Source organism: Rhinoderma darwinii, chromosome 3, assembly GCF_050947455.1.
Source record: "Rhinoderma darwinii isolate aRhiDar2 chromosome 3, aRhiDar2.hap1, whole genome shotgun sequence".
Taxonomy (NCBI): domain Eukaryota; kingdom Metazoa; phylum Chordata; class Amphibia; order Anura; family Rhinodermatidae; genus Rhinoderma; species Rhinoderma darwinii.
The window spans coordinates 383,290,275-383,312,494 of record NC_134689.1 but is presented as its reverse complement, the minus strand read 5'-3'; the positions used below and the strand labels follow the sequence as shown (position 1 = coordinate 383,312,494).

General features: G+C 43.3%; 1 protein-coding gene across 1 annotated transcript in view; it reads right to left on the bottom strand.

Annotated features, from left to right (window-relative positions):
• Positions 1 to 926: 926 nt before the first annotated feature.
• The window catches only part of DMTN (dematin actin binding protein), a 58,526-nt gene continuing 37,232 nt past the window's right edge, over positions 927 to 22,220 (bottom strand). Inside the window, 15 exon segments of the mRNA XM_075858855.1 lie at positions 927 to 2,161; positions 2,294 to 2,374; positions 4,019 to 4,140; positions 4,143 to 4,178; positions 6,219 to 6,267; positions 7,085 to 7,122; positions 8,189 to 8,294; positions 8,391 to 8,497; positions 8,574 to 8,714; positions 8,801 to 8,857; positions 8,946 to 9,057; positions 9,126 to 9,170; positions 12,040 to 12,195; positions 19,329 to 19,403; positions 21,859 to 21,917. Coding sequence (XP_075714970.1) covers positions 2,048 to 2,161; positions 2,294 to 2,374; positions 4,019 to 4,140; positions 4,143 to 4,178; positions 6,219 to 6,267; positions 7,085 to 7,122; positions 8,189 to 8,294; positions 8,391 to 8,497; positions 8,574 to 8,714; positions 8,801 to 8,857; positions 8,946 to 9,057; positions 9,126 to 9,170; positions 12,040 to 12,195; positions 19,329 to 19,403; positions 21,859 to 21,876 — 1,257 coding nt within the window. The 5' untranslated portion in view covers positions 21,877 to 21,917 and the 3' untranslated portion in view covers positions 927 to 2,047.

Below are 22,220 nucleotides of genomic sequence, written 5' to 3'. Positions count from 1 at the left end.
TATTGAAATGCCGCACCTGTGCCATTCCATTCAACTTCCCAGGGACAGTAACCACTGCACTTGGCTGCACATGCCCGGGAAGTCTAATAGAACTGCGGGAATTCAGAAATCTAGAATTAACGCAGCGCGGCCTCTGAGACGCTAATAAAACAATAAAACTATAAGGGCTCGTCTTTAGGAGTGCCTGACTCTTCAGAATAACAGCAATGCCCATATGACTCTTTCAAGCTAATTTGCATATAGTATGTGCAGTTTTTAAATCTTTTTTCGCGACCATCGGAAAGATTACAGAGGAGCATCATTGTGAACCTATCACCCTGCTGGATAACAGGTTGACTGTATTTGTGGGCCTAAATCCTGCTGACAGGTTCCCTTTAAAAGGAGTCATACCTAAAGAAATACAGAGAGGTTTTTGAGCTAGGATCACTTGACGTTACATAGGTAAAAAGGTTTAAAAAAAAGACACAGGTCCATCAAGTTCAGCCTTTCTCAATCAATTACACGTCTAACTGTACTACTCTAACTGTAAACAACCCTTTCCTATAGTAATGTCTGAAACTTCTTTCTTCCATACGCAGTGAATGCTTTTGCAGCTGCTGCTTGACATTGAGTGCTGCTGGGCTTACAGGCCAAAGGAATGAGTTTGTAATCGTAATGCTAGCCATAGACAGGAACAGTCTCATTCACGTCAGGGTTGGCATGTTATTTTTATGGTGGAAGCCAGATACGTCATGACGGACCTTATATGACAGAGATTCTGATGATACCCCGCTCCGATATGTGTCAAGTGCAGTGTTGGATCCTTATCACCATCTACATCAATACCACTATTTAGGGTTAGGGTGTAAATATGTGTGGACAATGATGTATTTGGGGGTTTTAATTTGTAGAACATTTCATAGCAGTGTGGAATTATACACAAATCAGAATATTCAGTAACCTTTAATAATTATAATACTATTAATTATACATCAGAAGCCAAAAATAATGAAAAGAAAATGCTTCAACACCTAAGGTAGAGACAGGACACGTATGTAGAAGATAGTAGGCGTGAGTGAAAGTAAAGGTTAGGGTGTCCGAAAAGACGAATGAAAAGCTAATAGTCATGAGGACAAGTGGAGAAGTGTATGAAGGACGAGAGGTGGTGACGTGATCGGACATGGTACGGAAAAAATGAAACAAGGATGTGAATGAGATGAAACACATATGTGGGACATACATTAAAGCACATGTGACTAGGAAAGAGCATGTACCAAAAATTCAGCATATCACAAACCACACACAGCAGAAGAGAGGGTAAAAAACTGCCATTTTTGTTGGAGAGGGTGCCAGGTTGTTCTTTGGGCAATAAAAGAAGATGGGAATGCAATAAACTAAAAGCACTCACCCATATAACACACACAGCGCTGGCAGCATATAACAACGGGGTAGTAGCACCTCCGCCCCCTACTCACTAGTTGAAATGTAATATTAAGAGTACAATGCCTGCATCCTATGTTCGGATTTGAGGGTAACTGTGGATTGAATGCTGTACTTATGTACTATGTGCATAAAAAGACCCTAGAAGCTATGTGCAATCTGATATGTCCAATGCGATAAATAATGGTGAATGTCGCCTAATACATACTGGAGGGTTATTGGGAATAGGTTATGGTATCTGGTTGGCTATATAGACGTCTATTAGGTATGTTTTGTGAATAAGTGATCTGTCATAGACAATTGTATTTTGTGTGTTCAAGCGATCCGTCATACAGAATAGTGTTCAGTATGATAAATAGATTGACGTTGCATAATTAAGGGGTATCTAACGTGTGTATATATATATATATATATATATATATATATGTGTGTGTATTAATTTGGTCCTATAGGAGTCTGAGGTGTCTTAAGTAATGAGGGATTGACAGTAGATGATTGACATAAGTTTAGGTTGATTCTCAAGCCCCATAAGATCACTCATATCAGACATGCCGGTCACAAGAGTCCGTCTCCTCAAGTCACCCCATTTACTCTGCTCTTCCCTAGTGGTGAACGGGCAGTGGTGTCCCTAGAAGAGAAGCAGTTTTCGTTTGAGCTCATTTCTTCTCCACAATGGCATCTTTACAAATTCATCCAATGTCATGCCGAAAACTCGCTGAAATTCCTCAGGGGAGAGATATTTCTGCAGAGAAGGACAAGTAAAATAGTATTAACATCCGATAGAGAATATCACACTGTGGTATCTATGTCATATATTGTATTAAATGTTGTATGGAGGTATTCTACATGGGAAAATCAGTATATTCGTCCTTACCTCTAGCTGAGTCTTATCTACCCCAGGAGCTAGTTTCTGGCGCCCCCTGTTTGTCACGATTAGCATTTCATATGGAAAAACCTGAAAAAGAATCGTAAAAACATGTTAGGAAATGTCATATTATACAACAGCGAGAGGCCTCATCTGCAACATATTCCCCATACATCATGAGACACTTGTAGGGCCATGCACACAGCAATGTTGTGTGCACAGACCATATAAAGCGAACCGCAGGTCCATGTTACAAAGCGATAGCTGCACCGCGTCCCGCCATATGGTGCTTCCGTGAGGCATCGCATTCACCACTAGAAGCAATGCTTGGTAGAATACCTCCGAAATACGGCATACCATTGTTTTTTTCATAGATTCTTACGAAATCTGTGATTAGATATTATTATTAGAAATCAGCGATGGTTTTCTGGATCCAAATAATAACTGGCTTCGTTTTACAGCAATAGAAGACATCCCATGTGTTCACCATCACCATCTACATCAATGTTCATACATATACACACTTTTAACATCATTTAAGCCAGTTAGGATGTATATATGGTTGTATTTAATTATTCTATAACAACGCTGCACCGGACAGAAATCAGAACATGAAATACTGTTATAAGAATGACTCAGTAGTGCAGCCTCAGGCTTTGGGCCTATAAATTCAAGAACTCATATTTCGGGATAGAAGTTAGACGAATACTACTGTAATGGATATTCCACTTTACATATTACATTAGATTTCTGTTTTGGTCTGTCATCATACTATCTCCTTTTTAGGGGCAGCATGGTATAGGGACAGGTCCACTGCACTATTAGCCCTAACAGCAGCTAAGTCTATGTTCACATCTGTGTTCGGTATCCGTTGCTCTGCTCCGTCAGAGCAGCAGAATAATGAAAATGCAAAAAGCGACGGTTCCGTTGAACAACGGATACAACCGTCGCCCGACGGAACCCATTGACTTTAATAGGTTCCATCGGTTTTCCGTCGGGGTGTCCGTAAGTTTGCTGGAAACAATAGCGCAGCATGCTACGCTATTGTTTCCTGTAATCTCTGCCGGATCTGCGACGGTGGCCCCTAACAGAGACTCCAACGCAGATGTGAACAGAGCCTAACAAAGAATACAGCGGACTCATAGTTATTCACGGGGGGAGCGCTTCTCATGCCTCTCTCACCAGTGACTGACGGGCAGCGGTGTATCTACATGTATACACGGCAGACCATCAGTCACTAGTAAGGGGGGGTGGGGGAGCACTTCCTTCAAAAATACAGCAGACTCATAACTGTAAGACCTCTGTAGTCTTTGTTAGGCTCTATTAGCACAATATTTTTTTTATGGCATATGGGCTAATAGTACGGCCGACCTATCCTCATACTATACTACCCTTAGACAAAAAGAGCAATGTATGATAACAGATCCGCTTTAAATTTCAATCAGGCATTAAAGGGGTATTCCAGCCTAAAACATTTATCGCCTATCCACCGGATATGTGATAAATGTTAGATCGGTGGGCATTCAATCCGACCCCCAGCGTTCTCTAGAATCTGAATTGAGTTCCGGTAGAGCATTGGCACAGCCACTCCCAAATGTATGGCACTGACGGACACAGTAAAGTGGATAGCTGATACATATTTTAGGCTGGAATACCCCTTTAATGAGTCACATTATGTTGCTAAGATAAATATAATTCACTAAGGATTTTTCACGATATTTCATCAGTACATACCTTCTGCTCCAGCATGCTGGGGAGGGAGTTCCCCCTGTCCATTCTGATCCTCTGTCCTCCACCGTTCTGTGGGACACACAAGATATTTCCGTTTGTACTGGGTCCTGATACTGTTACTCCATCTTCCCCATCCCTTCCCTATGATTGCTTACCTGAAACCCTGAAAGAAACAGACAAGTAAGAGGTTAGCAAAGATTGTTTTATAACCATTCATACTTGAAATTGTTTATTTTTGTCTATAATTTAAAGGGTGCAATCTAACTGAGGCCTCTAGTCTTCTGGTGTAATCGCTAAAAAGTACAGGGACATGTTATCGAAAGAGCATTGGAGGATATGATCCTCTTTAATCCCTTAAAGTCCAAGCAATTTTTTGTTTTCAATTTTCACTCCCCGCTTTCCAAGGGCCTTAACTTTTTTATTTTTACGCTTATTTTTTACGGGAGGAGCTGTAGTTTTTAATGCCAGCATTTATTATACCATATAATGTACTGGGAAACTGAAAATAAAATTATTTTTGGGGTGTAATTGGATAAAACTGTGATTCATCCATTGTTTTTTGGTTTTTTTTGTCATTTACCGTGTGAGTTAACTGGTTCCCGACCACTGGCTGTGTTTTTACGGCCAGCGGTCAGGGACGGGTCCTTAATACCCGTGCTATAGACTTTTTACGGCGCGGGTTTTAACTTGCTGCCCGAGCGAAATCGGGCAGCTGAATGTCGGGTCTTCGGCTGTCAGTAACTGCCGGGGACCCTGAGGAGAGGCCGCTGCTGTCTCTATTGGTGCCGGTGTCCATGTGACTGGTCACATGATCGCCTGGTGCCGTTAGTGACAGACTGCTGCTGGATCTTACTAGAACACAGCCCTATTAGTGACAATCGTCACTATGAGAGGGCTGATTTCCCCTGTAACTGGGGCTGCTGTGCAGAAACATGGTGTAAAAAGAAAGAAAAAAAATATATAAAGTTCCCCAAAGGTCTTTTTTGATCTTTGAGGAACAGACCATAGTAATAAAAAAATAAAAGTAAAGTAAAGTGCAAAAAAATAAATAAATAAATACACATAAAATACCCAACCCAAAAAAACGTTCCACCCGCCAATCATTGTCGTAACGCTAGCGCTGACCCAATTACCCTAATATAGACGTGTAATATATTAAAATTTACGGTAGACAATGACGATCACAAATAAAAGGTCTATTTTAGGGTAAAACCATGTTATTACCAAAAAAAATAGCTGAAAATTAAAAAAGCTTACTTTTTTACTATTATTTTCAAACTTTAAGAATAAAAATTCGAAAATAGCAAAAAGGTGTGTATAAAAATGATAAAAAAAAGAAACCTGCATGGTCTACGGAAAAAATATCGCAAAAATCACGTTGCTAGCCCAACAAATAAAAAAGTTATAGCCATTTAACTAACGCGTGCTAAAAATGGCGAAACGGTGTCTGGTCCTGAAGGCGCAAAATAGCCCGGTCCTGAACTGTTATATTGTGATATTTCTGAATTTTACGGACGCGGCGATACCAATTTTGTTTATTTTTTTTTTTATACATTATTTTAGAGGAAAATTGTGTAAAGTTTTTTTTCAACTTTTAATGTTCTTTTTATTTCTTGTACGCTATTGAAAACTTTATCTAACTATTTTTACAATTTGTATTAGTCCCTCTATGGGATTTGAACCATTTCCCTCTGTTCCTGGCCATTAGTGCAAGGAGTCAGCTCTAATACACAGGTGTCAACCGCAGCGTATGGAGCGCGCTCAGCCCGTGACCTTGTTCCATAATTCAAACCCTGCACAGTAACGTACAATGTCGTCATGGTGTGTTAAGGGGTTAAAGAGACCTTAAACAACTTGAAGGGGAACTATATTAATACTGGCATGCCAAAATCCAGTCTTAAACTAATGTACGGCGGCGGAACATGTGCCACAAATAGTAAGAGGTGCACACTGATGGAGACCGCCAATGTATATTATAAACTATCATACGAGATCACCCCAACAATCATGGCTGAAGACCTCATGGACATTTGTTTCAGGACGATCCTCGCTGCCGGATTGAGATTGGCCAGGGGTATTGCCGACAATTGATTTTGGCTCATGGACGGGTAAAATATTTTTTGAAGTCTCTGGAGAATTTTGTGCCTAGCAGTATAATGACCTATAGCACAGTTACACAGCTTGTAAACCATTTTCTTCTCACCTGTATTCTCTCTCTGCCGGTCCGGGTGGTGGAACTCTGCGGACTGAAGCTAAAGACAGAACACCATTATTATTATTATTCCAGATATACCCATTGTGTCTTATACTGGACGAAAACAGTAACTAGTCAGCACGGGGGTCCAGCAATTTCATAAATGTCTTCAAGTTAGGTTATAGAAAGCTAGACAGAAGATCCCGTAGCCAAACAGTAAAGAGATATAGTTATCATGGCACAGTTGCAGCACATTATTATTAAAGGAGTTATGTGGGGACAAAAAGTTATTAGCGGTGTACTCCCTGCAGTATGTGAGTACACTCGCTAATATACGTTCCGGTCCCCTGTCGTGCTCATTATAAGATTTTCATAGATTGTTGTAACAGGGGGATCGGAAGTCTAGCTGCACGGTCTTCTGTGATGACGATTTGAGTCTTTGTCTTGTGATTGACCCCGCTGTACTCTATGTACAAGTAGTAGTACATAGATTAAATAGAGTACAGTGGGGCCGGTCACATGACGAAGAGTTGTCAAAAGATTGTGCAACAAGCCTTCCGGTGCCCCGGCAGCGCTATAAAAATCTATGACAATCTCAGAATCAGCGCGACAGGGGACCGGAATGTATATTAGCGAGTGTACTCACATACTGCAGGGAGTACACTGCTAATAATTTTTGGTCCCCGCATATCCCCTTTAAAATGTATATACTGCAGTTTGCTGCTAGTGCCCCTTTAACAGTGTTCTCATTGACCATACGACAGTCCACACTGTTCAGTGGTTAATAGTAATAATAATTACTTGATCATATTAATGAAAAATGATATTACAGTGAGTGCATTTGTCTTCTTAGGCCCAGAGCAGTGAGTACATACCCTTGATAAGCTGCTTCTTCCATGTCCAGAATGAATGGCTGCGGAGACAAACCACGTACATGTCAAAAATTTATTTTTTTAGGTTTGGATTTATGGGGACAATGACTTGATTCAGCAGCATAGCTATAGTGGGTGCAGTTATAGCAGTCGCAAACATCTCCTGGTCCCTGAGAATGCCCAAGTGCCCCTCTGCCGCATACTAGGACACCAGTAATATAAATGTAAATGGTAGGTGGAGGCCCTGCTAGAGATTTTGCATTGGGACCCAATGGGGCCTTGGACTAGATTCATTCCAGCTGCTCTTGTTGCCTTATTCCCATTGGTATATTAATTCTAATGTGACTGTATCACCATGAAACCAATACAAATGAACTTTCATCTTCCCTAAGACCTCATGCACATGACTCCGCGTATGCCGAGCCACAATACAATGGGGTGAATGTTCCAATAAAATATGGTGCTGTCCCATCTGCATATTAAGACATATGGACATCATAGAAAGGAGTCTCCATTACCCCCCCCCCCCCTATGAGCCAGAGCAGAGAGCCATTGCAAAGACTAGCTCTTACTCTGGTGGACCTAACACAACCATGTATTACATGGTTGCCATGCAATTGACCACCAGGGTGGCTTTATTCTATGTGTAGTTGCACACGACAGAGCGCCACTCGGGCCGTTTTTCAAGGTATCCGAGTGCCGCCCGATAGTTTTCACAGACCCATTCACCTCAGCGGGTGAATCGGGTTCGTGAAAACAGACCCGATGCTCCTATCCGTGGAAAGATAGGACATGTCCTATCTTTCCATGGATCACTGATGGGACCCGGTCGGTGCAAAATTTCATGTGTATGAGACATAAGAAGTGATTGCCCAGATGGGCACTGTATTTGGGATCCTTATACAGGACCGGTGTAGGCAGATTTACTACTTGATAAATAAACTACAACCAGTTGAGGGGTTAGAAAAATACCAGTAAGTATAGTACCAAATATTAAGATCAAATACATTTGTGTCTATGGAAATGCATCTAATCTCATCTTTGCCTGGTTATCTTTCATCATTGCCGCTTGGTTTAATGGATGATTGAAAATGATAAAATACTTACGTGTGTAGATTGGAGTCCGGTCTGGCAAGGAACGAGTTTTTCTTCGTGGGGTTTCTCCCTTCTGCATTTCTTCTTTTATGATGAGTTTTCCTAGATTAGACTGGATCTGTAGGTTAAAAGGTAGATGTGAAGGAGAAGCCATGGTTGGGGGTAGACAGAGGGGCATGTGTTCTTGATGGTACATACATTTGTTTTCTTTTACCTTGTTCAGTGCCACTATATGCCGTTCTTTCAGTTCTCTCACATCCTCACTTTCTTCACTCTCGTTCTCGCTTTCTTTGGATTCTCTGCGGTAACGTCTCTCTGACTCTAAGGAGGAAAGTAAATATAGCATTGGACCATGTCCTGGGTCAGGTGCACATACAAAATAACTGACCTCTCTTACCTACAACCGCCAAGGAGGGAGGACATGGCCAGTAATCTGTTTCGATCTTTGCTGGTTGGTTTGGATCTGGTGGTTTTGCAGCTGGGAATTTAGAAGACTCAACTATGGGGTCATCGGCCAGCCTGTGGGAGAGTGCCGATTCTGAAAGGACAGTATTAAAACCATAAAGGTCAGCGCCAGAGAACAGGAGACTGTTTTGACTTCTATGCTCAAGAAGCTCTTCTTACCTCTCTGTTTGTAGATTGGTGGCTTCTTGTAGAGGTTTGGCTCGGCCTGAGAAATCTCTGAGGAAACAGAGTACAGTCTGAGTGGCAGTTAAGATTACATGATAAGTTAAAACCATATTTCTACATATTAACATCTCAATTTTACCTGGACAGTGGAAATGCTGGACTCCTCCTCTAGGAGAATTGGACCCTCCACGGGAGCATGGTAGAGTTGAACTACCTACTATAGACTTGTTGTCAGCCCAGAGTGCAGAAACCTGTGTATTGAGAAACCATAAGTATTACAGGGCTAAGGAACCTTAACCTCAAATATTCAGCAGTTTACCTCAGGTGATGGAGGTGGAGATATTGACTTGGGTGACAGTGACCGCTGCAAAACAAACAAGATAAGATGCGTTATAAATGTTATAATATAAAATCTGTGCAACATAACATGTGCCAACTGCTTCACGGCTCCGTTCATTGCATAATGTGCCATAACATCCGGAGCCCGCAGGCCACCAGTGCAGCTGATCGGTGCAGGGTTCAGGTGTCGGACCCGCACCGATGATATAGAAATGACCTATCCGGTAGTGGACAACCCCTTTAAATAAAAGCATTTTAAAAGTTACAGTAAAAAAAAAGTACTGTCATACAAAACAATCCAAAAACATTAAACTATCACTAATAATCTCTAATACCTATCCCTTAAATAAAAAGGGCGGCCCCACACCGGAAAGTGTGATGTTTTAGTGCAGATTTACTTGTCTATTACTCTTCAGTGATATTTTTCAAAGTCGTTTCAGACCCTTAAGAATATGTTCCTACATACTTTTTTTTGTGTGTATTTTTGTGTTTAGTATTCCTCTACAATTGGAAAGTAGCGCAAGATACCCCCCAGCCTTATCAGCACACTATTTGATGATCTGATTTACACTCTGACGATCCCATTTATTGGCTGAAGCTTTTAGGCCATGTTTTCTCATGTATTTCAGTGGTGATCCTCTTTAAAAGGTAACTAAACTAAACTCAGCCATTTATTGCTTTTTCATTTTCATTTTTCACTCCCCACCTTCCAAGAGCCATAACTTTTTTTCTATCAAGAAAGTAATGTGGGGGCTTATTTTTTGCGTGAGGAGTTGTAGTTTCTATCGGTAGAATTTAAAGTACCATTTAATGTACTGAGAAACGGAAAAAAATTATTTGCGGGAATTTGGAAATAACTGTGATTCCTCCATTGTTTTTTGGGTTTTGCTATTACAGCTTTCACATTACGGTAAAAATGACAACTTAACTTTATTCTGCAGCTCAATATGATTACAGCGATACCAAATTTATATAGTTTTCTTTATATTTTACTACTTAATATATATTTGTTTAAAAAAATTGTTTTGTTTCATCACATTCTGAGAGACATAACTTTTTTATTTTTTCATCAATTGAGTGATGTGAGGGTGTATTTTTAGTGGAACGAGCCGTAATCCTTATTGGTACAATTTTTTGCTACATACAACTTTTTGATCACTTTTTATTACACTTTTTTTAGAGCTAAATTGACCAAAAAACTGTGATTTTAGCGGTTTAAATGTTTTTATTGTACGGCGTTCACCTTGCAAGTTAAATAATGGTATATTGTAATAGTTCAGAATTTTACGGAAGCAGCAATACCAATTTTGTTAATTTTTTACATTACTTTAGACGAAAAATGGGAAAAAAAAATTGTTAAACTTTTTTTCAGTAATAGTAACTTTGTTTAACTTTTTTTTTAACGCATTCTATTAGTTCCCCTAGGGGACTTGAACCAGTGATAAAGATCACTAGTACAATACTCTGCAATACTAATGTAATGCAGTATGTTGTCATTTTTGCAGACAGGCTTAACAGAGGCAGAGTGAGGGCAGACCTGGGGTCTTGATTAGGCCCATGGGCTGCCATGACAAATATCGGCAACCCACAATCGCGATGTGGGGGTGTCAATGAGCTGGCAGTGGGGACCCCCCACTTTTTAATGCCTCAGACGCTCCGGTCGCGATTGACCACAGCATTTGAGGGGTTAAACGGCCAGTTAGTCCCAGGTGTCAGATCTAATACACAGCTGACACCCGCAGCAGTATTAGCGTGAGCCTGCTCCATACATCACTCCCCCCCCCTTGCACCACGACGTGCTATTACGTCGTGGTGGGCGAACGGGTTAAAAAACTTTTGACGTGTTATAGCGACATGTCAAAAGTTTTGATCGGTGGGGGTCCAAACATTGAGACCCCCACAGATTGCTAAAACAAAGCAGCAGAAGTGCTTGGGTGAGCGATGTGTCGCTTTGTTTCTGATTGGCTTTACTCATCTATGAGTCCGGTATGAGTCACACTTTAAGATCCGTTGATTTATAGTTGTCTGATGAATAATACTGTCGTTTTATCCACTTTTTTTTTATATATCAGGGCTTCTCAAACTTTTTCTATTAGGGCCTTACAAGCCAAAACATGGTGATGCCCAAGCCTCACCACCCATAGTCGGAATACATGCCAAAAGATATTGTGCAATTTATCTGGTTTCCTAAACCAATTAGAACATAAAATAAGCATAAAATGACTCAATTCTGTTGCTAAACCAGAGAAAGGACCGTGCAGCTTATGATTAATTATGTGAAAACTATCTGCCCAGCTGTGGCTCACCAACAACTGGGGGGCACTGATTTATATTATTTAAAGGCTATGAAAACCTTTGAAAGGCATTTTATTTATTTTTTATAAAAAGGTCAATCAGTGTGTTTGGTGCAAATTTATAATTTGTTTTTATTAAAAGTTCTTTTTACTTTTTGAGACACAGCTGTTCTGCATTCTGCATACAGAGCAGCTGTATATTACGCTGAATTCTGTATCCGCCAGGGCCGCGGGACTGACGGGTTCAGTGATTGTAGGATCCACCTGTTATCCGTCACATCTAGGTTCGTAAGTTAGTTGTGATAGATTACAGGTGAATCCTGCGTGACCCGCTGATACTGAAACCTTCAAGTCTGCGGGACTGACGGATTCAGGTCTTAGCGCACAATACAGAGCAGCTGCATCTCAAAAAGTAAAAATAATTTGTAATAAAAAATAATTATACAGTTGCCCCAAACACAAGGATTTACCTTTTATATATATATATCTATGTAAAAATCCCCTTCAAAGGTGTGCATGGCTGCTAATGAAAGCAGCACATGAGTGATTGGTATTGTAACATGAAGGATCGATAAATGACAGCAACTGTATTAATGTTACCTCTCGGCTCCGAAGAGTCTCTGTGTTCTCCAGAAGGGTGTACGTGAAATGTGGTTCATAAATCATTAGGTCTGGACGCTCTATATCCAGTATCGCTTTATCACGTGGTAGGGCAGCAAGGTCCTTGTAACCCAGGACACGACTGTCCATCCGGGCCTGAAAAGAGATAAACAAATGCAAAAACAACAAGTAATTCTGTTTTTTTGTTTTTTTTACAGCGTTCACCATGCGACTCTTATGGACGCGGTGATACCAATTCCGTATATTTTTTAATTGTTTACATTACATTAGGGAAAAAATCGGAAAAGGGGAGGCTTTTGAGCTTTTAATATTTTTTTGCTCTATAGTCCCATTTTATTTATCTTTCATTTCTTTTTAGTCCTACTAGGGGGATTGAAAATGCGATCATTTCATCACTTGCAATATACACTGCAATAGTTATGTATTGCAGTGTATTTTTTGCCGTCTCCATTTAAGGCAGGGCTTGATGGGAACACCAACATGACAAACCTGGGGGCATTTCTTTACCCGGTTGTCATGACAACCCATGGACACCCCGTGATTGCGTCGCGGGGGAGCCATGTGGTGACCCAGGAGCCCCCCTCTGTCTAACAGTTTATATGCTGCGGTCGCTATTGACAGTGGTATCTAAGCGGTTAAAAGACCTCGATCAGATTTCTATCTGATCCCAGCCATTTAGTCCGAGGTATAAGCTGCAATATACAGCTGACACCCGCTATGTATAAAGCGGGCTCCATCTGTGAGGTTGCTCCGTACTCCTCTGCCTCCTACCAACTATGACATACATGTACATCAGTGGTTGGGAAGGGGTTAAAGGGAATTTGTCATCATATATTCAATAGGTACAATCTCATTCAATGTCCGATGAATGGGAAAATCAGTGGGCAGGGTCCTAGCCGTGGCTCACGTGATAAGCATTAAACAGGCAACAACCATCTCCCCTTGTGCTATGCTCTTGCTGCACCGCTCCTTGTGTTCCCCATCGTCAGATAATAGTGAGGCTCGGTAGAGAAACAATAGACAAGTACAGGAAAGTGGAGGCATTAAGTGACTGCCATTACTGAATCTGTGCACGGACACCAGCGCATGCGCAGTAGTATAGGTTTTTGCGTGGTGAGGTTTCCTATACAGACATTTTCAAGTCTGCTTTTTACCTCAATGAGCACACGGAGACCCACATGTGTAAGGATTCAACTGTGCAGATCTGGCGGTACTGTATATTTTTATAAATTGTTCAGCCATAACATCAAAACCACCTGCCAAATGTTGTGTAAGTCCCTCTCGTGCCACCAAAATAGCTCAGATCCATCGAAGCATGGACTCCACAAGACCTCTGAAGGTGTCCTGTAGTATCTGGCACCAAGATGTTAGCAGCAGATCCTTAAAGGAACAGTGTCATCACAAATTATTTTTTTATATGTTAAAGATGTTAGTGCTTTATTAAAAACGTTTATATTTATTTGTGTGTTTGTGTTTTACTTTTTCTTATTTTTACACTTTTTCTTCCCTATGGGGGCTGCCATTTTTTGTTCCATTTCTCTATGTGTCGATTAACGACACATACAGACATGGAATACGGCAGCCACAGTCCCATAGGGACTGCGAACGGCTCCCGTCCCATTCACTTGTGTGTACGGCGTCTGTGTGGGAACTGCGCATGCGCCGCTCCCACACAGTCCAATTTGAAATTGGCGCCGTCCGGCGCCATTTTCCTGTGGACCGGAAGTCGCGGCCGGACAGTAATATTACTACTTCCGGTCGCGGCTTCCGGACTTGTGCACTTGGACCAGCGGCAGCAGACGGAGCGGACGGGCCGGAGGGAGCCGCGGCGGCAGGAGCAGGTAAGAGATTTCAATGTATGTTCCGTGTTTGTGTGTGTTTACTACTGTATGTAAACCTACCACACTGTGTGGCATCCTATTGGCATGGCCTGTCGTCCGAGATCAAGGATGAACTAGCTGCTTGAGACCTGCCTTCTGCCTTGGACGACTTGATTCTGCTTGCCACTCGGGTAGACATAAGGCTGAGGGAAAGATCTCACGAGGTTCGTCAGGAGCGTCGGCGCCCTAGGCTGGAGCCCAACTTTCAGCAACCCCTCTTGCCTGCTTCTATTGCTTTGCCCGAGGTCCCGATGCAAGTAGACCGACTAAAATTATCGGTCCAGGAGAAACAGCGCAGGCGCACCTCTGGACTTTGCTTATATTGCGGCCTTGCTGGCCATGTTGTGCGTCTGTGTCCTGATAAGCCAAAAAACCCCAGCGCCTAGGTTTGGTTGGAGAGACAACCCTGGGCGTCAACACATTGAATCAAGAACTCTCTTCCAAACTATTCATTCCCATAACCATCATTGCTGTCGAGAGGTCCCATCAGGTCTCCGCCTATCTGGACTCCGGCTCTGCAGCCAACTTCGTCTGCCAGGACCTTGCGGATCTTCTACAGTTGCCTACTATCCCGCTTGAAAGGCCGCTGATCGTTGCCTCAGTGGATGGACTGCCATTGCCGGACCCAGTTGTGTCCGTAACCAAGCCTTTGAGACTCCCAAGTGGGAGCCCTTCATGCTGAACTCATCTCCCTGTTTGTCCTGTCCAAGGCCGTCAACCCCGTACTGCTGGGTTTGCCTTGGCTTCATCTGCACGCCCCCGTCCTGGATTGGAACTCTGGAGAAGTCCTCCAGTGGGGTCCGAAGTGTCTTGACCGCTGTCTGGGCCATATCCAGTCGCCACAGCCTGCTCCTCGTCAGTCTTTGACAGGGTTGCCTTCTTGTTTCTCCATGTTCTGCGATGTCTTTAATAAAAAGGAGGCTGAGACCCTGCCGCCACACCGGGCATATGACTGTCTGATCGACCTATTTCCGGAATCGTCTCCTCCTTGTGGTAGAGTGAACCCTCTCTCCCTACCAGAGACCCAGTCCATGTCGGCCTACATTAAGGAGAACCCGGAGAGGGGTTTCATTCGTAAATCCTCATCCCCGGCCAGAGCGGGGTTCTTCTTTGTTAAAAAGAAAGATGGATCGTTACGTCCTTGAATTGACTACCGAGGCCTAAACCAGATCACGGTGAAGGGCAGGTACCCCCTGCCTTTGATTTCTGAACTGTTTGATCGCAATTTGGAATTTTTTTTCTTCTAAACTAGACCTGCGGGTGGCCTACAATCTGATTCGGATTTGTCGAGGTGACGAATGGAAGACTGCCTTTAATACTCGTGATAGGCACTACAAATACTTAGTCATGCCCTTCGGCCTGTGTAACGCCCACCCAGTATTTCAAGAATTTGTCAATGACAGTTATCGTGATCTCCTTTATGTTTGTGTTGTGATGTATCTTGATGACATTTTGATTTTTTCCCCATCTCCAGTAACTCATCAGAGTCATGTCCGCCAGGTGTTGCTCCGTCTAAGAGAGAATCGCCTTTATGCCAAGTTGGAGAAGTGTGTTTTTGAGAAGAAGTCTCTATCCTTCCTGGGCTATATTATCTCCGATCGGGGCCTCAAGATGGACCCCCAGAAGGTAAAGGCTGTCCTGGAGTGGCCACGCCCCCAAGGCTTAAGGGCCATACAACGCTTCCTGGGATTCGCCAACTTCTACCGACTGTTCATCCCCAACTTCTCATCTTTGACTGCTCCTATCTCTACCCTCACCAAGAAGGGTATGAAAGCCAAGATGTGGACTTCGGAGGCTGAAGCCGCATTTGAATCCTTAAAGAAAGCCTTCACGTCTGCCTTCATTCTGCACCATCCTGATGTATCCCTGCAGTTTTTGTTAGAGGTGGACGCTTCCTCAGTTGGTGCTGGTGCACTGTTGTTCCAGAAAAGATCGAAAGGCAAGGCTATGGTATGTGGCTACTATTCCAAGCTGTTTTCTTCCGCAGAGCGCAACTACTCGATTGGGGACCGGGAGTTACTGGCCATCAAGCTGGCTCTGCAGGAGTGGAGACATCTACTGGAGGGCGCGGTTCATCCTATCCTGATCTTCACGGATCACAAGAATTTGACCTACCTACAGACGGCCCAGCGGTTGAACCCTCGCCAAGCCAGGTGGTCATTGTTCTTTGCTCGGTTCCGGTTCGAACTCCACTACCGACCCGCCGACAAGAATGTGAGGGGTGTTGCCTTGTCTAGATCTTTTGAAACCGAAGATGCCATGGAATCTCCACAGAATATTATTGACCCATCCTGCATCTTCTCTGTGAATCCCCTGCAAGTTAGAGACATTCCTCCGGGTAGGACTTTTGTATGTCTGGCTGACCGAGGAAGAATTCTTCGCTGGGGTCACAGTTCTAAGCTGGCAGGTAACGGGGGTGCTCATAAGACCCAAGATCTAATCACCCGTCAGTTCTGGTGGGCCACGCTGCCCAAAGATGTTATGGACTTTGTCTCCTCTTGCACGGTATGCGCAGCAAATAAAGTTGCTCACTACAGACCTGCTGGCCTGCTCCAACCACTGTCTGTTCCCGTTGCTCTGTGGCAACATGTCGCTAAGGACTTTGTCACGGATCTTCCTTCTTCTGCGAGTTGCAGTGTGATCTGGGTGGTGGTGGATAGATTTTCCAAAATGGCTCACTTCATTCCCTTCACCGCCCCGCCGTCTGCTACGCGATTGGCTGACCTCTTCATACAGCACATCTTCCGTCTGCATGGCTTGCCCCTGCATATTGTCTCGGACCAAGGGGTCCAGTTCACCTCAAAGTTTTGGAGAGCACTCTGCGGCCTCCTCGGTGTAAAATTGGACTTCTCTTCGGCCTATCATCCCCAGTCCAATGGGCATGTCGAGAGAGTTAACCAGATTATGGAGAACTATCTACGTCACTTTGTTTCCAGGCGTCATGATGTTTGGGTGCAGTTGCTCCCGTGGGCAAAGTTCTCTTATAACAACCACACCAGTGAGTCGACCACTTCCAGTCCATTCTTCATCATCTACGGCCAACATCCTCGGATACCTCTTCCTGTTTCTACGATGTCCCAGGTGCCTGCAGCTGACTCTACCTTCAGGGACTTTCTACAGATATGGCAACAGACCCGATCTTTTATCCTATTGGCGGTGGACCGCATGAAGAGAAAGGCAGATACAAGATGACGGGCGCCTCCGCAGTTCCTTCCAGGGACTAAAGTCTGGTTGTCTTCTAGGAATATCCGGCTGAAGGTGCCGTCGTGCAAATTTGCTCCTAGGTTCCTCGGACCCTTCGAAATCCTGCTACAGATCAACCCGGTATCCTACAAGCTGCGGCTCCCCCCTACTCTCAGGATTCCTAACTACTTTCACGTCTGCTTGCTGAAACCTGTGGTCCTGAACCGCTACTCCAGGACTCCTAGCTCCACAGTGGCCCCTGGCGGCTCATCGGGGACTTTTGAAGTAAAGGAGATTCTAGCTACCAAGAAGGTGGGAGGAAGGACATTTTATTTAGTGGATTGGAGGAGGTTCGGTCCAGAGGAGAGGTCTTGGGAGCCAGAGGAGAACACCGATGCTCCTGTCCTCATGAGGAAGTTTCTCTCCCGCTCTGGTCCCAAGAAGAGGGGGTGTAAGAAAGGGGATACTGTAACGTCTATGGCCACAGTCTGTCGTTCGGTCGTTAACCTCGACGGCCGTGGCCATTGACATCTTACCTCGCTGCAGCATCGTCCTCCTGTGAGGCTCTGCCACTCACTTCCGGACCTCGAGTGTCTCCGGCGGGTGCGCGCGCCCGCGCGTGCACAGCCTTAAAGGGCCAGTGCGCACATTTTTGCAGGAAGTCTGCAATCTAGCCCAGGATGCCCTGGGCTATAAAAAGGGCTCTGTCCTCTTGCTCTTTGCCAGAGCGTTGTTCGTTACCCTTCATTTGTCATGCGTATGGTCTCCCAGTATCTTCCAGTTTCCCAGTGTACCTTGCTCCTGTATCCCGTATCCTGTTTCCGTGCTACCTAGTGCTATTGCCGTGCTGTGCTATTTGCCAGGCTGTGCTACAGCCTACGCTTGATCTGCTACGCCTCACCTGACGACTTCCCGCCGCCTGGTCCTGGATGTGCCTGTACTTACCTGTTTGGCCAGCTGACATTCCGCTACGCGGTACAGCCCAGTGGGTCCACACCCCGCATCGTGAGACTTGCATTGCTCCATGGTCCAGTTCTGATGCTTACGTGCCCATCGTAGACACTTTTGGCAGTGGACAGTGGCCAGCATAGGAATTCTGAACGGTCTACGGCTACGCAGCCCCAAACGCAGCAGGTGTGATGCACTGGGTGTTCTGACACCTTTCTACCATAGTCATCATTAAAGGGGTTTGCCCACAATTTACATTTATGACCTATTTACAGAATAGGTGATGAATGTCTGATCGCTTGAGGCCCCACTGCTGGGACCCACACCGATTTCTAGAGTGGGGGTTCCAAGCCCCATGTTCATCCTCACTGCACAAACTCAGAAAGGAAGAGCTTGAATGGAGCGGTGGTCGAGCATGCTCCCTACTGCTCCATTCAATGTCTATGGGGCTGAAGGAAATGGCCAAGTGCTGCACTCATGCGGTCGTGCAGTGAGGTGGAACGTGGGGATTTGGAACCTCTCTCCTACTGGGAGGGAGGGGGACTCCTGTTCAGCAACTTCTGCTACAGTAACTCTTTTGTAGGATCGAAACAGACGGGCTAGCGTTCTCTTCTCTCGCACATCAATGAGCCTTGGGCGCCCATTACCCTGTCGCTGGTTTATCAGTAGTCCTTCTTTGGACCACTTTTGGCAGGTACTAACAACTGAATACCAGGAACACCTCACAAGATCTGACGTTTTGGAGATGATCTGACCCAGTTGTCTAGATATCAAATTTTTGGCCCTTGCCAATTTTTCTCAGATTCTTACACTTGTCTATTTTTCTTGCTTCCAACACATCAAGTTCAAGAACTGACTCTTCCCTTGCAACCTGGTTTTAATGTTATGGCAGAACAGTGTATACCCGGCAAAGTTGTGAAAATGGACTACAGGACATGATCATCTATCTTAGAGCTATACACATGGACTGGGATGGTGAAATGTGGGATCAAAATATCTCTTCACCACTGTAAATTTGTAAAATAATGTGTATTGCAAAAGTGACTGTGTGGCCATTTACTATTAATGGAGAACAATTTTCAATGACAGGAATATGCTTTTAAGGTTATTTTTATACATTCTGGTGAAGCCAGTGTGTAAGTACAAACCTTTATATGTTTTACGCATTATCTTCATGGCTTCAGTCCAATAGAAAATAAAAAAAATAAACATATACGAACATGGAAACATATACATATTGGGGAATGGATTACTTACAGTGATAGAAGAAGGGGAGCCTGGTACACTGGACACTCTGGACGAGGTGACACTGCCAGGAAATGTAAGAGGGGTCTGTAAACAGACAGAACAATTCTTACATACCTACGTTATACATATCCAAAAAAGTCAAAAGTATTTTCCCACAACCTGAAGGTGGGACATCAATGCCCCTGACTGGACATATAGGAAATACATATTCTTTTACCACGTCCTTTAGTTCGGAAGAAACACTGCTGTAATGGGATTTATATTTTGTTTGTCTGATTGAACAAAGTCCCTTTATTGAGCTGCAATACAAAAACATCCAAACTGACCTCTAAGTAGGACCTCCACGTGCTTTAGCTCATGTTTTTATTATGATTTTCTAGCCAACGCAGTCCTCAAAGACTAAAATGGGTTGATAGTAAAGGTATTTTTGTAATACAAAATGCAATTTTCCCCTCTTATTTTTTCAAAAAGTTTCTCAGTAAACCATCACACTCTATGCTATAAACTATTAGGCTATGTTCACATGGTCAGGATTTGTACTAGGCAAATACATAATGGATTTTAAAGATAATCTGCAGGAGAAATCCGCAGGTGAAAAACGATTTCTGAGATTGGCATGTGGTTCCGCACACTGATTGGGTCTATAGACGTTTGATGGAGCTAAACCTCGGCTTTTCATATTAAAAGCCAGAATGCCGCAGTTTCAAAAATTTATTGATCAGGCCGAGCACTATACCTGATAAAATTATCCCCTACCCCTTCTACCCTGCACTGATGCAACTTATAACAATCCACCAGGCAGTATGGAAGCCTGTACAGACGAGAAACCCACTAGACACCAGGTATTGATACCACCACAGATGTTGGCATTAACCCTTAATCATACCAGACCACCAGGGATGTACTCATTAACTCCTTCATCGCCCTAAATAACCCCTTAACTATTTTAGACCATCAAGGATGTATCCATTAACCTTTTCACCACCCTAGACACCTGGAGAGTTTTCTCATTTTTTTTACTATGTTAGACCACCAGGGATGTACCCATAAATCCTGAATTCTCCAGACTCGTGTTTCCCAGTGTCTCTAAGCCAAATGCCCCCTTCTGAAATAAATTACATGAAATTACCCACAAGGCTACGATCATACACTGTGCTACATATTAAAAATACAGTATAAGGACATTATGAGTAACCCCTAGAGATATTGGGGAAAATGTATTAAAACTACCGTTTCATATGCTAGTTTTAATAGAAAGAAAGTTGGAATAAGATGCAACACATTTATTAAGAAGCGAAAAAAATTATACTCATCTCATCGCTTCTCTTCTCCCCTCAGGCTCCCTCAGTGAGCAGCGAGAAGTACGTTGTATGAGCCACAACATGTTGAGGGAGCCTGAGGGGACCTGGAGGGAAGAAGAGGAGTGGCGAGGTGAGCATTCATTTTTTTTATATATATTTTTTGATAATTTTTATATTTTTTATATTTAACTGGCTGAGCATGGGGCCCAGCACAGGCATCTACCTTGGCGCGCCCCACAGAGTGAAATCTGGCATTGGAGCTGCAGTAGATTTCCCTTATAATTTATGCTAGTTTTCTGGCAGAAATTATAATAAATGTATCAGGTGGATGTAGCACTGCCCCTTTTAAGAAGCCATGCTCCTTTACACGAAAGTGGCAAAGGTGGCATAAAAAGGGTAAAAGTTGCAATTTGCACTTCTTCTGTCCCTGCTGTGACGGCTCCTGCGGTAGTCTATTCCATAGATTCACAGTTCTCACTGTAAAGAAGCCTTGTCGCCTCTGCAGGTTGAACCTTTTTTTCTCCAGACGGAGGGAGTGCCCCCTTGTTTTTTGAGGGGGTTTTACATGGAACAGGATTTCACCATATTTTTTGTATGTGCCATTAATATATTTATAGAAATTAATCATGTCCCCCCTTAGTCATCTTTTTTCAGGGCTAAATAGGTTTAATTCTTTCAATCTTTCCTCATAACTTAAATTCTCCATGCCCCTAATTAGCTTCGTTGCTCTTCTTTGTATTTTTTCCAACTCCAGGGCATCCTTTCTATAAACTGGAGCCCAGAACTGAACTGCATATTCTAGATGAGGCCTCACTAATGCTTTGTACAGTGGTAATATTACTTCCCTGTCCCGCGAGTCCATGCCTCTTTTAATACACGACAATATCCTGCTGGCCTTTGAAGCAGCTGATTGACATTGCATGCTGTTATTTAGTTTATGATTTACAAGTACACCCAGATCTTTCTCAACAAGTGAATCCGCCAGTGTAGCTTCCCCTAGGACATATGATGCATGCAGGTTGTTGGTACCCAGATGCATAACTTTACATTTATCTACATTAAACTTCATTTGCCAACTGGATGCCCAAACACTGTGTGTTCAAATCAGCTTGCAATTCACAAACATCTTCTATAGACTGAACTATATTACATAGCTTGGTGTCATCTGCAAAAATAGAAATAGTGCTATTAATCCCATCCTCTATATAATTTATAAATAAGTTGAATAATAGTGGTACCTTAGGAAACTTTTCCATTCAGCTGTTGTGTTTCAGTGCTCTGTGTGTATACCGGAGATCTAGAAGTGAAAAAGGACAGGAATCAATCATATTTTTATATATGTTTTATCTTTGCTCTTGTATGATTCCCCTATAGTTCAATTCTGTCTTGTTACTGGGTGTTGGACATGAAGTCACGAATTATGTGCAATGTCTGGTTAGATTAATGTAACAAATCGAGGGCATCAACAGTGCATGAGTAATTATTTGGAGGTTCGTCTGGATTTAAGGCTGGATTCACACGAGCGTGGCGTTTTTGCGCATGCAAAAACGCGGCATTTTGCGTGCGCAAAAGCCACTTAACAGCGCTAACGTGTGGCAGC